Below are 12,237 nucleotides of genomic sequence, written 5' to 3'. Positions count from 1 at the left end.
TTCAGGGTGGCGAACCACTCTTAACAGAATGGGTTCGCTGCTCTGACATCACGCTCTGGCTTGATGTCCCTTTTATGCCCATATATGGAGATCGCTGATGTCATCACGAGTCGGAGTCACACTTGCTAATTAATTACGTCCTTGTCCGTTTTATGCCCATATATGGAGAGCCCTGTCCCGATGTCATCAATATTAAGCGCATATCTGGGAATGCCCATATTTGGTAATGCCCTTTAGGGCGAGGTCGCGTGTCGCCCTGAGGTGTCTTACTAGTACTGTATACTGTATACGTGTGGTTTGGTTGTGCATGTGTTCGTTCAGCCAGAAACAGCCCAGAGATAAGAGTATGTGCCATATTAGATGGTAAGGGTGAATGCATGCCTGCGGGGTGTTGTGTATATGTGAGAGGGATCGATGAAGATTGTGTGCATTCATCAGCTGTACTGCCTGCGTGCTAGAATTGGATGTGATACATCTGGGGTAAAGGTTAGGTTAAAGAGAGATGGGGAGATGAATGCAATCAATGGAATGTTGACATTTGCCTATTTGCCAATGGTCAGAGACGGTGCAAGTAGTAAGACATACCATCTGGGTGTTAGAAATGGGATTGTAGAAACTGGAATGTTCGCTCTTGTGTGTCGAGCTCTCAACATTGCAGTTATAGGATTGACTGATTGATTGAATACTTTATTAGTCAGGAATGTAAACAATACGAGGTACAGTCAATTAAAGTCAATTAAAGACCCAGTGAAATGAAAAAAATACGTTTTCACACTTTTAGAGCTTATCTGTGGTAATCATATGGGCATTCCTAACACTAGATGCCAAAAAATAGAAAATAAACAATTTTTGTGTATTCTTATATCAAAGGTCCCTAATAGACCATTGTTAATTATTTCCTGTGAACAGAAACATTCTGCGTGATGACATAGACAGGTCTGTTTGCATATAAATGAACCTTTGATTACATTCACTCGTTTTGTTTCCCATTGCTGGCATTCCTCCACAGCTGTTTTTAATTTATAGAGCTACTCTGTTTTGAATCTCATTCAAGATGACGTCCAACTACTATGTATTACTGTAAACTTAATGAGCACAATAAATTATATATCTGTAAACATTATAGGTTAGAATAATAAGCAACTTGGTAACACCACATTCTGTACAAGAGGCAGCCTGGTCGTGTCTCTCTGCCCTGCTACTGAGGGCTAAGAACAAAACATTAAGCATCACATGACTCAGATTTTACATCCCATCGCCTGAAGGGCTGGTCCCTTCTGATTGGTTCAGAAACACACAGGCTTCCTTCAAAATAAAATACCCAAAATAGCCATTTCACTGGTTCTTTAAAGTTATACTGTGTAAGTTGCTCAACTGGTGGTCTGTAGCAGTATAGCAAACCGCGGTCGCGTTTGCTTTTTTCGTCCGTTTTTCGCTCGCGGACCGGGCCGTCAGACCACCGCGTCCGCCTCGCCTCGCCTCGCTTTCAAAGAGGTCTCCCGTGTCCTTCTACGAGCAGCGGTTGGGGAGTTACATGCTAGACTCCTCCAGTGTAAACACTGCAGTGTACTTCCTGAAGGCGTGTTTCCTAAACCCACCAGAGAGCCCGGCAGTGTATGTTCTGCGCTGTGATTGGCCGGCAGTGTATAACCCTCGCTGTGATTGGCCGGTAGTGTGATGACGCAATTTTTCCGCGAAAACCGGTCCCGGGCAGGGATCATAGAAAACATATAAAGAGAAGGCTTTAGAAGCTGAAAATAACGGAGTGGGGGTTCTAAAACTTTAGCGATTTAACAGCTAGGACCATTTTAAGATTTGTTTTATAAAAAAAGTTACATGGTATAACTTTAAGGCTAAAAGCATAACACAAAAAAGTCTTGGGGACTTCTTTCCATTGTGGTCCTATGTATAGCATAAACCAGGGGTCTTCAACGTTTCAGGCCAAGGACCCCTTAGTTGAGAGAGAGATGAAGCAGGGACCCCCACAACCTTATCATAGATTCATATAGTTTCATTATTTGACAGCACAATCATCAGTGTATTTTGGATTCATGTCAATTTGTGTTTTCAGATATTTAACCACTTGAACTGTCAATACTTAATAAACATGACCTTTCACTCTGTACTTGGTCTGCTCTTTTCCCCCTCTACACCAAAGCTTCGCTTCGTGCAGCGAGTGGTTGTGAGCTTGTAGATCGGCTATTTTTGGCTAAAGTTCTCAGAATATGAACGCTAGGGTTCAAGTGGTTAATATAAAAAAGGAGAAAAAAAAGTTTTCTATCACTCGAAGATTTGGAGGACCCCCTGTAGTAACTCTGAGGACCTCCTAGGGGCCCCGGACCCCCCGTTTCCTGTAAAGTCTACTGTACACTATCAAATAAAGCCCCCAAAAATATATTCAAAAATAGCAGCGAGTAAGCTGTATGTGCTTGGTTAAGTGGCAACACAACAATAGCGACAGGGCTCAGCGCTTGTTCAGCATTGCTTCTCAAACTGCTTAGACCGAGTACTATGACTCAGTACTAGACATCAAAGGGGGCTTGAGCCCCTGCCCTTTTACTCATCTGTAAAACATGCCCTCTCCAGACCATGAATGCTGTTTTTACTATGGTGAAAGAAATGCAAATGCCCTCTATCAATGCCATACCTGAAGGCAGCATTCAAGAGAATAGCCTTGTCCAAACTCTCCTGAACTTGAATGCAGCGTCTTTTGCGTTGCGGCACGTTGTGAGCTTGGAGGCAGGGGCGTCAATTGGGTATGGCAGGGGTATGCAGCTGCCATACCCTGGGTCCAGGGGGAAAATAAAAGTGCAAATAAAAAAATGCTAAATTTAACAAAATGGTCACTTTAACAAGGTATTATAATTATATTCTCCACACTTTTATTCTCCCCATCTTGACAAGTTGGTATATTCCCAGTTTCCGCAGGTCAGCTGCACAGGTGCAATGCATTATTGTTAATTGTGGCACGTTTACTAACATGCTAAGTTTTGCTGCACTTGAACAACCATTCGGGGCTGCCATATCCAGCCCAAGAAACCGCAGAAACCTGTGTAAAAAACTGACAAAACTCTTTTTTTTTTCAGACATTGTCAGTATTCGTGAAAATAGCCGATCTACATGCTCACAAGCACGAGCATGTAGATCTGCTATTTTCACAATAGAACCGTGTTATACAAAATGTAATGCCTCTTTTCCATGAGGACTCCCATCTTAGCCATACCCTAGCTTTTGCTGAACTGACGCCACTGCTTGGAGGTCTGCTATTTTCGATATTTTCACCAAAAGGACCTTTTAGAAATTTCAGCCCCTGCTTCTTTAACATTCTCTGCACGTCCCTGATGACACGTTTGTTGCTCCACAGTGCTGGACACGGCCGGTCAGGAGGAGTTCAGTGCCATGAGGGAACAGTACATGCGGACGGGCGACGGCTTCCTCATCGTCTTCTCCGTGACGGACAAAGCCAGCTTTGAGCACGTCGATCGCTTCCACCAACTCATACTACGGGTCAAAGATAGGTAGGACAGTTAATTCCTACAGTTCCGTCAGATGACTCACGAATAGATTGCAACGTAGAAGATGCAGAAGAGTGATTCTCAACCCTTTTCATTTCAAGGACCCCCAGTTTGGCCACAGACACACCCGTATCATATACAGTTTGTAAGCTCTGGCACCCCAATTTACTCTGTAAAACGTTCATTTAATGGATGCGTTTGGTTCCATTTGTACACAGAGTAATAGACCCTTAAGAGTCATTTAGTTGAGGCCCCTTAAGGACCCCTGGGGGTCCTGGGCCCCACGTACTGTAGATGAAGCACACAAGGTCACTGGAGGGATTTAGTCGGGAATGGGATGTAGTACAGTAAAGTACAGCATTTGTACTCAGGCCCATGCACCGAATTATTTAATCCCTAAATTACATTGTTGCTTTTCACTATAACACCTTAATTTCAAGGGAAATTAAGGGAGCGTAGCGTTATTACGACGTTTGATAGTTCGACGTTACATTCATCCGACGCTGGTGAATGCTAACCTGGTGAATGCTACTATGCCTAAACCTAACCCTTACCTCATTAAAACTATGCCTAAACCTAACCCTAAAACCTAACCCTAACCCTTAGTCGGACTAATGTGACGTTGAAATATCGAGATTTTATCTGTCTACAATAGGTCATTAAAGTAAGACTACAGCAAATCTTCATGAGAAAACTAAAACCGTGACCCATTTAAAGCTCATCAATTAACACAATCTCATGAAGTTGATGAACTATTTCCACAACTTGACGTGCAAGGAAAATGAAAAAAAGACTACATTTAACTCATACCCTGCCAAAAAAGAAGTTTCTATGATAAAAACGTCTTTAAAACGTCTTTTTCACTATGGACCTCCCTGCCAGACGTCTTCTGAACGTCTTTTTAAAAAAATAAATAAAAAAAAAAAAGATTTTTTTTTGGAAAAAATTTTTTTGAAAAAAAAATTTTTGGACCTCCAACAGTGTACTAGGCATGATCGCGATCGCGAAATTGCATGTTTAACCCCCATACCAACCCCATCTTTCAAACATGGCAGCCATGTTTGTTTACATTTGAAGAAAACATAAGGGCTCCTTTCTCCTGAATGCCTGAACGGATTTCCAAGCGGATTTTTTTGTTTGAAAGCTGTGAAAAGCATGCACATGCATAGTGCATGATCTGTGCACGAATGTGTGCACCAGCGTGCACACTATTTTTTTAACCCTTTGTTGGCGAACCGGCAATATAAGGGGTCATCCCACTTTAAATATGGCACCGACTGAGTTAAGAATGTAAAGCGAGGCAGAGCGCAACAGTAGATGAGCAGCAGTGCATTGATCGTATAATAGTCATACATGCCTAGCTGTATTGTCCTGTGTTACTTGATGGCCGGCACAAAGCAAGGTGAAGTGGAGCCGGGTTGCTTAAGAGTGTTCCAAATGGACCCTTACAGGTCTGTAACTCTGAGAGTGTCCATTTGGTTCCATGTGTTGGTTTGAGAACCACTTGTTGTAGACCAGGAGGGCGGGTTTTACCAGGAGGGCGTAACATTTGCGGAGAAACACGCTAGGGCATTCACGAATAGTGATTTTTAGTATTCGAATTATTCGACCTCAAAGTATTCGAATAGTCGAATATTCGACAGGACTGGCCAAACTGTCAAATATTAAGTAAGCAAGAGGCGAACATTGTGACAATGTTTATCTGCAGAACCGAGTCGCATTAAATGTAATACCTACAATTCCAAGTATTGTCTGGGTGGGGGTCCCCAGTTCAAATATGTTTATTTTGGGGGTCACGGCCTAAAAAGGTTTGAGAACCCCTGGTATAGAGCATTAACACATTCATCCACCAGGGGCATTGACAACTCATTAATTCTTATGACTTCCTATCTAGCCAAGCTTTATAAACTATACCTTTTTTAACTCATCTAGTGCCATTCGCGAGATGTCTCGCGAAATGTACTCGAGTATCTGTAGTGCCATTCACGGGATATCTCGGGAAAAGTAATAGATTACTGTAACGGCGAGTACATTACCGAGAAGAATGGCCGCCGGTCCGGAGACGAAATCCGTCGCTGATTTCGCATCATCACGGCTCCACGAGCACAAAATAGTCCCATCCATAACATTGAGGTGGACGGGGGATCTCATCTTTAATGTCCATTATCTCAAAACTACACTTTAGAAGCTAGGATGGAGGCAGATGCTTGCTTATGTTACACAGTTATAAAAGCTCCCGGTCGGCCATTACACAACTCCACGTGGACACGGATCGGTTCCGGCGCACGATCCGATGACGTCAGACCGGAAGTGATTGCGCGGTGGACTTCTGGCCTTCAAAATAAGACAACGCAAGTGAATGGGACCTGAAGGAGGCACTTTGGACATTATAATCCGTTAATGTCTGGGGCTCTGAATGAGTTAAAGAGAAAACAATAAAAAAAAAAAGTGAATATTCGACGAACAACGTCGAATAGTGACTTTGATATTCGAATATTCGAATATTTGGTGAATGCCCTGGCCTAAAACATGCTCCTTCCCAGGCAGTGTTGCCAGATGTACGATAATTATCGTATTTGTACGATAATTTGACCCTCTGTACGATGTACGATCAATAATCTAAAAAATGCCCAAATGTACGATAATTTCGGCATATCACCAAAAAGAGCGTGAATTCACTATTTTCCCTGGCTGCTGATCTGGGATCTGGTTTGGCTTCTCAAAATAAGCTAGGAAATCAGTCTATCTGACCCTAGATCTGTACTTGGAGGCATTAAAAACACCGGTTGCATCTTTCCAGACCAGTTTCAGGCTTTTATTTGTGTAAGCTCCAGGAAGTTGCCTGCCTCCACGCAGCATATATGATGCGTTTCTGTCACACAGGAGTCTCAAACAAGGTCGTTTCTTACACTAAAGACGCATTATTTTGGTGAAATTAAGTTTTTACGCGAGTGATTTCTCTTTTTTGGCTGTGTACGATAGTTTCATGTCAAATACGATAATTCTGAGCCTCCGGTACGATAATTCAACATTTCCCATCTGGCAACACTGTTCCCAGGTCCGCTCCCCGCTGACCAGTTGCCCCAGCGTTGCTAGGCGTCGCTGGAGAAGCGTCAGGGATCACCCTCCTCCCCTCTCGGCTTCCCACCCACGAACACAGGCTATTGTGTTCGTCGGGTTTGCCCTGCTAAGCTGGAGGCACAGTGGAGGAATTCAATCCCAGCCTCCACAGTGTTTGGCAGGAGCCAGAAACCTTACCCCCTGTGCCACACAGATGCCTAATGAGCACATTTATCTCCCATTTAGGCCTAGAATTATTGAATGCTTTAGCAATTGAAAAATAGCAGATCTACAAGCTCACAGCGCGGCACCGAGTGCCGCGCTGCGAGCTTGTAGATCTGCTATTTTTTGAAAAAGTCGTGAAAATGTGTGCAAATCTTTGAATATATGTATTTTTAAAGGGAACGTTTGTAACTCAAATCTTGTTTCTGGGTGGTCCCTGGAACTAAATATTTTGAGATGGGGGGTCTGTGGCCAAATAAATATCATTTTGGGGGTCCTTCACATGAAAAGGTTTGAGAACCACTGACATAGTAGTCTTTCAAGAACAGACTAACTGAGCTCCATTTAAGTGAAAAGGACCTTTTCTTTGACGATGGCTGGCCAGATTGCTGACATAGAAACATAGTTTTTTTTTTCCAAAAAACCTTAGAAGGATTCAAAATACACTTATAGAATCAGGTCAAAATTCTAATTTTCACGATTCTTAAAAAATAGCAGATCTACAAGCAGCTTGTATATCTGCTATTTTTCAATAGTTAAAGCATAAAATAATGATATACAATAATGTGTACCCGTTCTGAATGGGTTAATGGTGAAATTTCATGAACCCATGGCAGACAAAGAATACATTTCAGCCAGTAAGGATGTACAGTATGTGTGTGTGCTCTTGGTTTCAGAGAGGCGTTCCCTATGGTGCTTGTGGCCAACAAAGTGGACCTGGTCCACCTGAGAAAAATCACCAGTGAGCAGGGCCAGGAGATGGCTGCCAAACACAATGTAAGTAGCAGTGGTGGAAAAAGTACTCTTCTTACTTAAAGGGATATTCCACTTTCAACAGGGAAACACTTTATGGGCTTTTCACACCCATTGTAACTTCAAACTCCATTTTAACCATGATAGATTCATTAAAAACACCCATTATTTTTTCTGGTGACTCATACTCAGTGTTGGGTAACGCACGTTAGTAATATAACGCATATTACTAATATATTACCGAAATGCGGTAATGACTAATATAACGCTTCACTGAAAAAAAATCGGTAATATATTATTATAATGATAACTTCATTACTTCATTACTTCCGCGTTACCAACCAGGGTCCCGTGACTCCTGTCGTCCCGTTTTAAGCCAATATGGTACGGATTTTTGTCGTGGGACCCAGTATACCTCCTGTGCCTTCAGCCTTTCCTATCAAGTTCTGTGGCTGCGCGCTGCTGCTGCCCCGCACCGAACGGCACACGAACGCAGGGACGTGCAGAGAATGTTAGAGAGGCAGGGGGCTGACATGTTAGAGAGGCAGGGGCTGAGGCAGGGCTCAAGCCCCCTTTGATGTCTATGTGTGTACATGCCTGCCAGGCACTGTCGGGTGGATTGGAGTGCCTGGAAACCATTGCGCACAGCGAGTCAGCGTGCCCAGGTGTTTAGAATGATTATTAGCCTAGTAAGCTACAACATTTCAACAACTGAAGGGAAAACACACGCTAAAATGTATGCATTACTGAGAACTATCAAATGCCTGGTTTATATCTCCCACCCATGAACTGTAGTGCTGTGTTGGTGGATGTTTTCTCCGACGCACGGGCTGTCAGATAAAACATGCCCAAAACAAGAGCTATCACTCCCACAAATTAATGTCAGAAACACAGAACACCCCAGCAGCACGCAGCAGTGTCACACAATTATAGGCCACATTTAAGAAGGTTGGTCTATTGTGTTTCATATGAAAAAACAGACAATAAAATATAAAATAAAATATATAAAATATAATAATAAAATATCTAGATAATTATTTGTTCAATTTGAGCGTTTCATTTTTTTTTTACCAAAAAGTAATAAGTAAAGTAATATTAATATATTACTCCTACTCGGGGGGTAATATGTAACGAAATGTATTACTTTAAAATCAAGGTAATATGTATTCAGTCTATATTACTAAAAAAAGTAACGCTACCCAACACTGCTCATACTACCCTCCTAATACGTGAGCAGGCCGTGTTTTTACATTAACTGTTTTCATTTATTTTTAATAATTATTTGGGAAAATTTTAAAAATGGTAATATGAGTCACCAGAAAGGTGTTTCTATCATGGAATCTATCATGGTTAAAATGAAGTTTGAAGTTACAATGGGTGTGTGTGGGGAGAGGCCCTGGGCGAAATACAATAAATAATTATTAAAGATAAATTAAAAAAGTTATCGAAAAAACATGGCATGCTCATGTACTGTATTAGGGGGGTATTATGAGTCACCAGAAAAATAATGTATGTTTTTAATGAATCTATCATTAACACCTTCTAAGCCAAGGGGGGCCCCTTAATGTTAAAACCGTACTATATCGCACATCCCCCCAGGGACTCTCAGCCACGTCGTACATTCCCGGACTTTGTCTTTAAAACCGGAATAAAAGCTTTTGATCCGAAAATCGGCGATCGTCTAACCTTCCCTAGTCACCACTCGTGCACTGATAGCTCATGCAGACCGTGCATGAAGCAGAGGTGACGTCAGCGCCTCTCCTTCTCCAAGGCACCTTCCACCCATCCGTTTACTGTCTACACACTCGAGCTCCTCCTGCAGCCATGCTTGGGGCTATGCTAGCGAAACTTTTCAGTTCTGTTCTTCAGTCACACATGGACTATTTGCGGGGACATTTACGTGAAAGGATCGCGCACGCGAAACGCACGGGGACATCGACGATCGGCCAAAACCCCCATTCTATCCCAACAGAGATCAAGAAAATCATGGTGAGTTACTGGCCTGGGGGGGGAAAAAAAAGAAAAAACAGCGGCGCTGTTCAAGATGGAGGGGCTGCGGGGTCATGTTTATAAACATAATATTATGTCTCAGATCACAATACAATAATAGAAATTTCACGGCTAATCTACCAACCACCATTCTATTTCGGACTGCAACGTGTTAAAATAGAGTTTGAAGTTACAATGGGTGTGTATGGGGAGGAGCCCTGGGGCCTGGAGGGCCTGGTAACATTTACATCAAATATCTAAATATTGAATCAAACAAATTAAAAACTGTTCAGGGTGTTCATAAAAGCCTGATTAGACGATAAAATTACCAAAAGTTTTTTTGAAAGTGAAATATCCCTTTAAGTAAAAGTATCTATACCAGGGGTCTTCAATGTTTTCACTCCAAGGTCCCCTTAGTTGAGAGAGAGATGAAGCAGGGACCGCCACAACCTTTTCATTGGTGTCATATAGTTTCATCGTTTGACAGCACAATCATCAGTGTATTTTGGATTCAAGTCAATTTTCAGATATTTATCCACTTGATCCGTCAATACTTAATAAACTTGACCTTTCTCTCTGTACTTAGTCTGCCCTTTTTCTCCCTCTACACCAAAGCTCTTTGCCGCTGCGAGGAGTTGTGAGCTTGTAGATCCGCTATTTTTCTCAGCTGCGGATTCAGGCAGTCTCAAAGCAAACAATAGCCATGTATTGTCTCTCTCTGCTTGTCAATAACTCTTTGTCTTTCCCATAAAACATGGATGCATATTCTTGTCTCTCCAGATAACATATATAGAAACTAGTGCCAAGGATCCTCCCATGAACGTTGACAAAGCCTTTCACGAGCTGGTCCGTGTTATAAGGTAACACAACCTTTTACAATTAATTACATTGTTAATTGTAATTAACAAGAAATGTTTTGTTTTTTTGTACAACTTTTAAGCTGTTGTTTTCCTGTCGAATTCTTTTGCAAATGTGCTTTAAATATAATGCAGTGTCCTTTCTAAATGGACCAATCCTTCTTTTTGTGAAATTAGCTCAATGCACAGATTCTGTCCAGTAAAACACTCTTTAATTAAGAGTGTGCAACAGGAATTGGACCCAGAAGGGTTAATTTGTATTAGTCAGGGAATATTATCAGAATACTTTGTCAAACCTGGGAATAAATTCCTTACCAAATGATTTCTTCACCAATGTGTTCGTAACATATCTAAGAAAGTTTGAAATTCAAAATCCCTTCACTCACATTCACTTATACTATAAAGGAAAAAAAGACTCCCAAAAAGTCTGCTTTAAGTGGGATGTGAGGGGTCTAACTAGGTGTTTATTCTGAATCCATTGAAGCATTTGTTTTGCACGAAAAACATTCTTTGGGCTCCAACGGCTCCCACAAAACTTTGAAAAGTGATGACTCATCACATCGTTTTTTGGGTCCGTTTTAAGCCCAAGGAATGTTTTTTGTGCAAAACAAATGCTTGCAATGGATTCAGAATAATTAAAACACCTAGTTAGACCCCTCACATCCCACTTAAATCAGATTTTTCAGGAGTCTTTTTTTCCTTTATAGTATAGTGTAATGAGACACAGAATTGCCCTAGCTGTCAAAGATTCTCCTAGGGATTTTGAATTTAAAACTTTGTTAGATGTGTTACTTGACACCTTTACGAACACATTGGTGAAGAAATCGTTTGGTAAGGAATGTATTCAGGTTTTATATCCCCTGACTATATGCAGTCTTTGGAGAGGGAGCAGAGATCACTTTACTTTTCCATTGTGGCATCTTTGAGAAACAGATTTGAATGCATCAGATTCACTATGAGCGTAACTGTAAAGTGAAAGTGCGACAAATAATGTCTACTGCTCTTACTGGGCGAGTGCAGGAAACTTTCATTTTTTTCAATGCGAAAGGCAGAGAGAGGACGAGGAGAGAAAAATCCCAGAGTTATTTCCTGTCTGAACAGACGTGTAATTTCGGAAGAATTTGGTTTGTGTTGATGTTCGCTGTGTGGTCATATCCTGTCTGAAGTTCCCTCTACTGCCACTGCAAGGGGGGAATAACAAAACATGTAGTGTTTTCGAGAGAGAGAGAGAGAGAGAGAGAGAGAGAGAGAGAGAGAGAGAGAGAGAGAGAGAGAGAGAGAGAGACAGAGAGAGAGAGAGAGAGAGAGACTTTTATTTTGGCATTCTCATAGAGCGAAAGATTATTCAGAATAATCTAGGGTGATTTGGAGTGTCTGGAGTCTGCAAATTACTCTCTCCAAGCTACATTGTGTGACACTGAGGAGAGTAGATCAGTGGATCCACATTGCCCCCTTGTGGCCATATGTATGAAACTATGTTTCTTTCTTTCTTTCAGTGGTGTCAGTTCAGAAAAAGCTAAGGTATGGCAACATGACTGGTGTCTTGCACACACGCCTTCGCGCGTGTGCAAGACACCAGTCATGTTGCCATACCTTAGCAACAGGCATGATACATTTTAAGAAGTACATTCTATTTTCCCCCGTTTCTACGGTTTCTTGGGCTGGATATGGCAGCCTGGAACGGTTGTTCAAGTGCAGCTAAACTTGGCATGTTAGTAAACGCGCCACAATTAACAATAATGAATTGCACCTGTGCAGCTGACCAGCAGAACCTGGGAATATACCATGTTGTCAAGATGGGGAGAATATAATTATAAAACCTTGTTAAAGGGCCGGTTAAC

General features: G+C 41.8%; 1 protein-coding gene and 1 long non-coding RNA gene across 2 annotated transcripts in view; both read left to right on the top strand.

The window, feature by feature from the left end:
• Nucleotides 1-12,237, top strand: part of LOC308308325 — an 839,845-nt gene that overhangs the window by 11,279 nt on the left and 816,329 nt on the right. The gene's annotated exons all lie outside the window — the stretch shown is intronic.
• Nucleotides 1-12,237, top strand: part of mrasa (muscle RAS oncogene homolog a) — a 36,490-nt gene that overhangs the window by 23,663 nt on the left and 590 nt on the right. Inside the window, exons 3-5 of the mRNA XM_080753716.1 lie at nucleotides 3,365-3,518; nucleotides 7,475-7,574; nucleotides 10,320-10,399. Coding sequence (XP_080609842.1) covers nucleotides 3,365-3,518; nucleotides 7,475-7,574; nucleotides 10,320-10,399 — 334 coding nt within the window. The remainder of the gene's footprint in view (nucleotides 1-3,364; nucleotides 3,519-7,474; nucleotides 7,575-10,319; nucleotides 10,400-12,237) is intronic.

This window comes from Nannobrachium achirus (assembly GCF_963921795.1).
Source record: "Nannobrachium achirus genome assembly, chromosome: 22".
Taxonomy (NCBI): domain Eukaryota; kingdom Metazoa; phylum Chordata; class Actinopteri; order Myctophiformes; family Myctophidae; genus Nannobrachium; species Nannobrachium achirus.
Note: the sequence above shows the minus strand (reverse complement) of the source record. Positions and strands in the feature narration are given on the sequence as shown.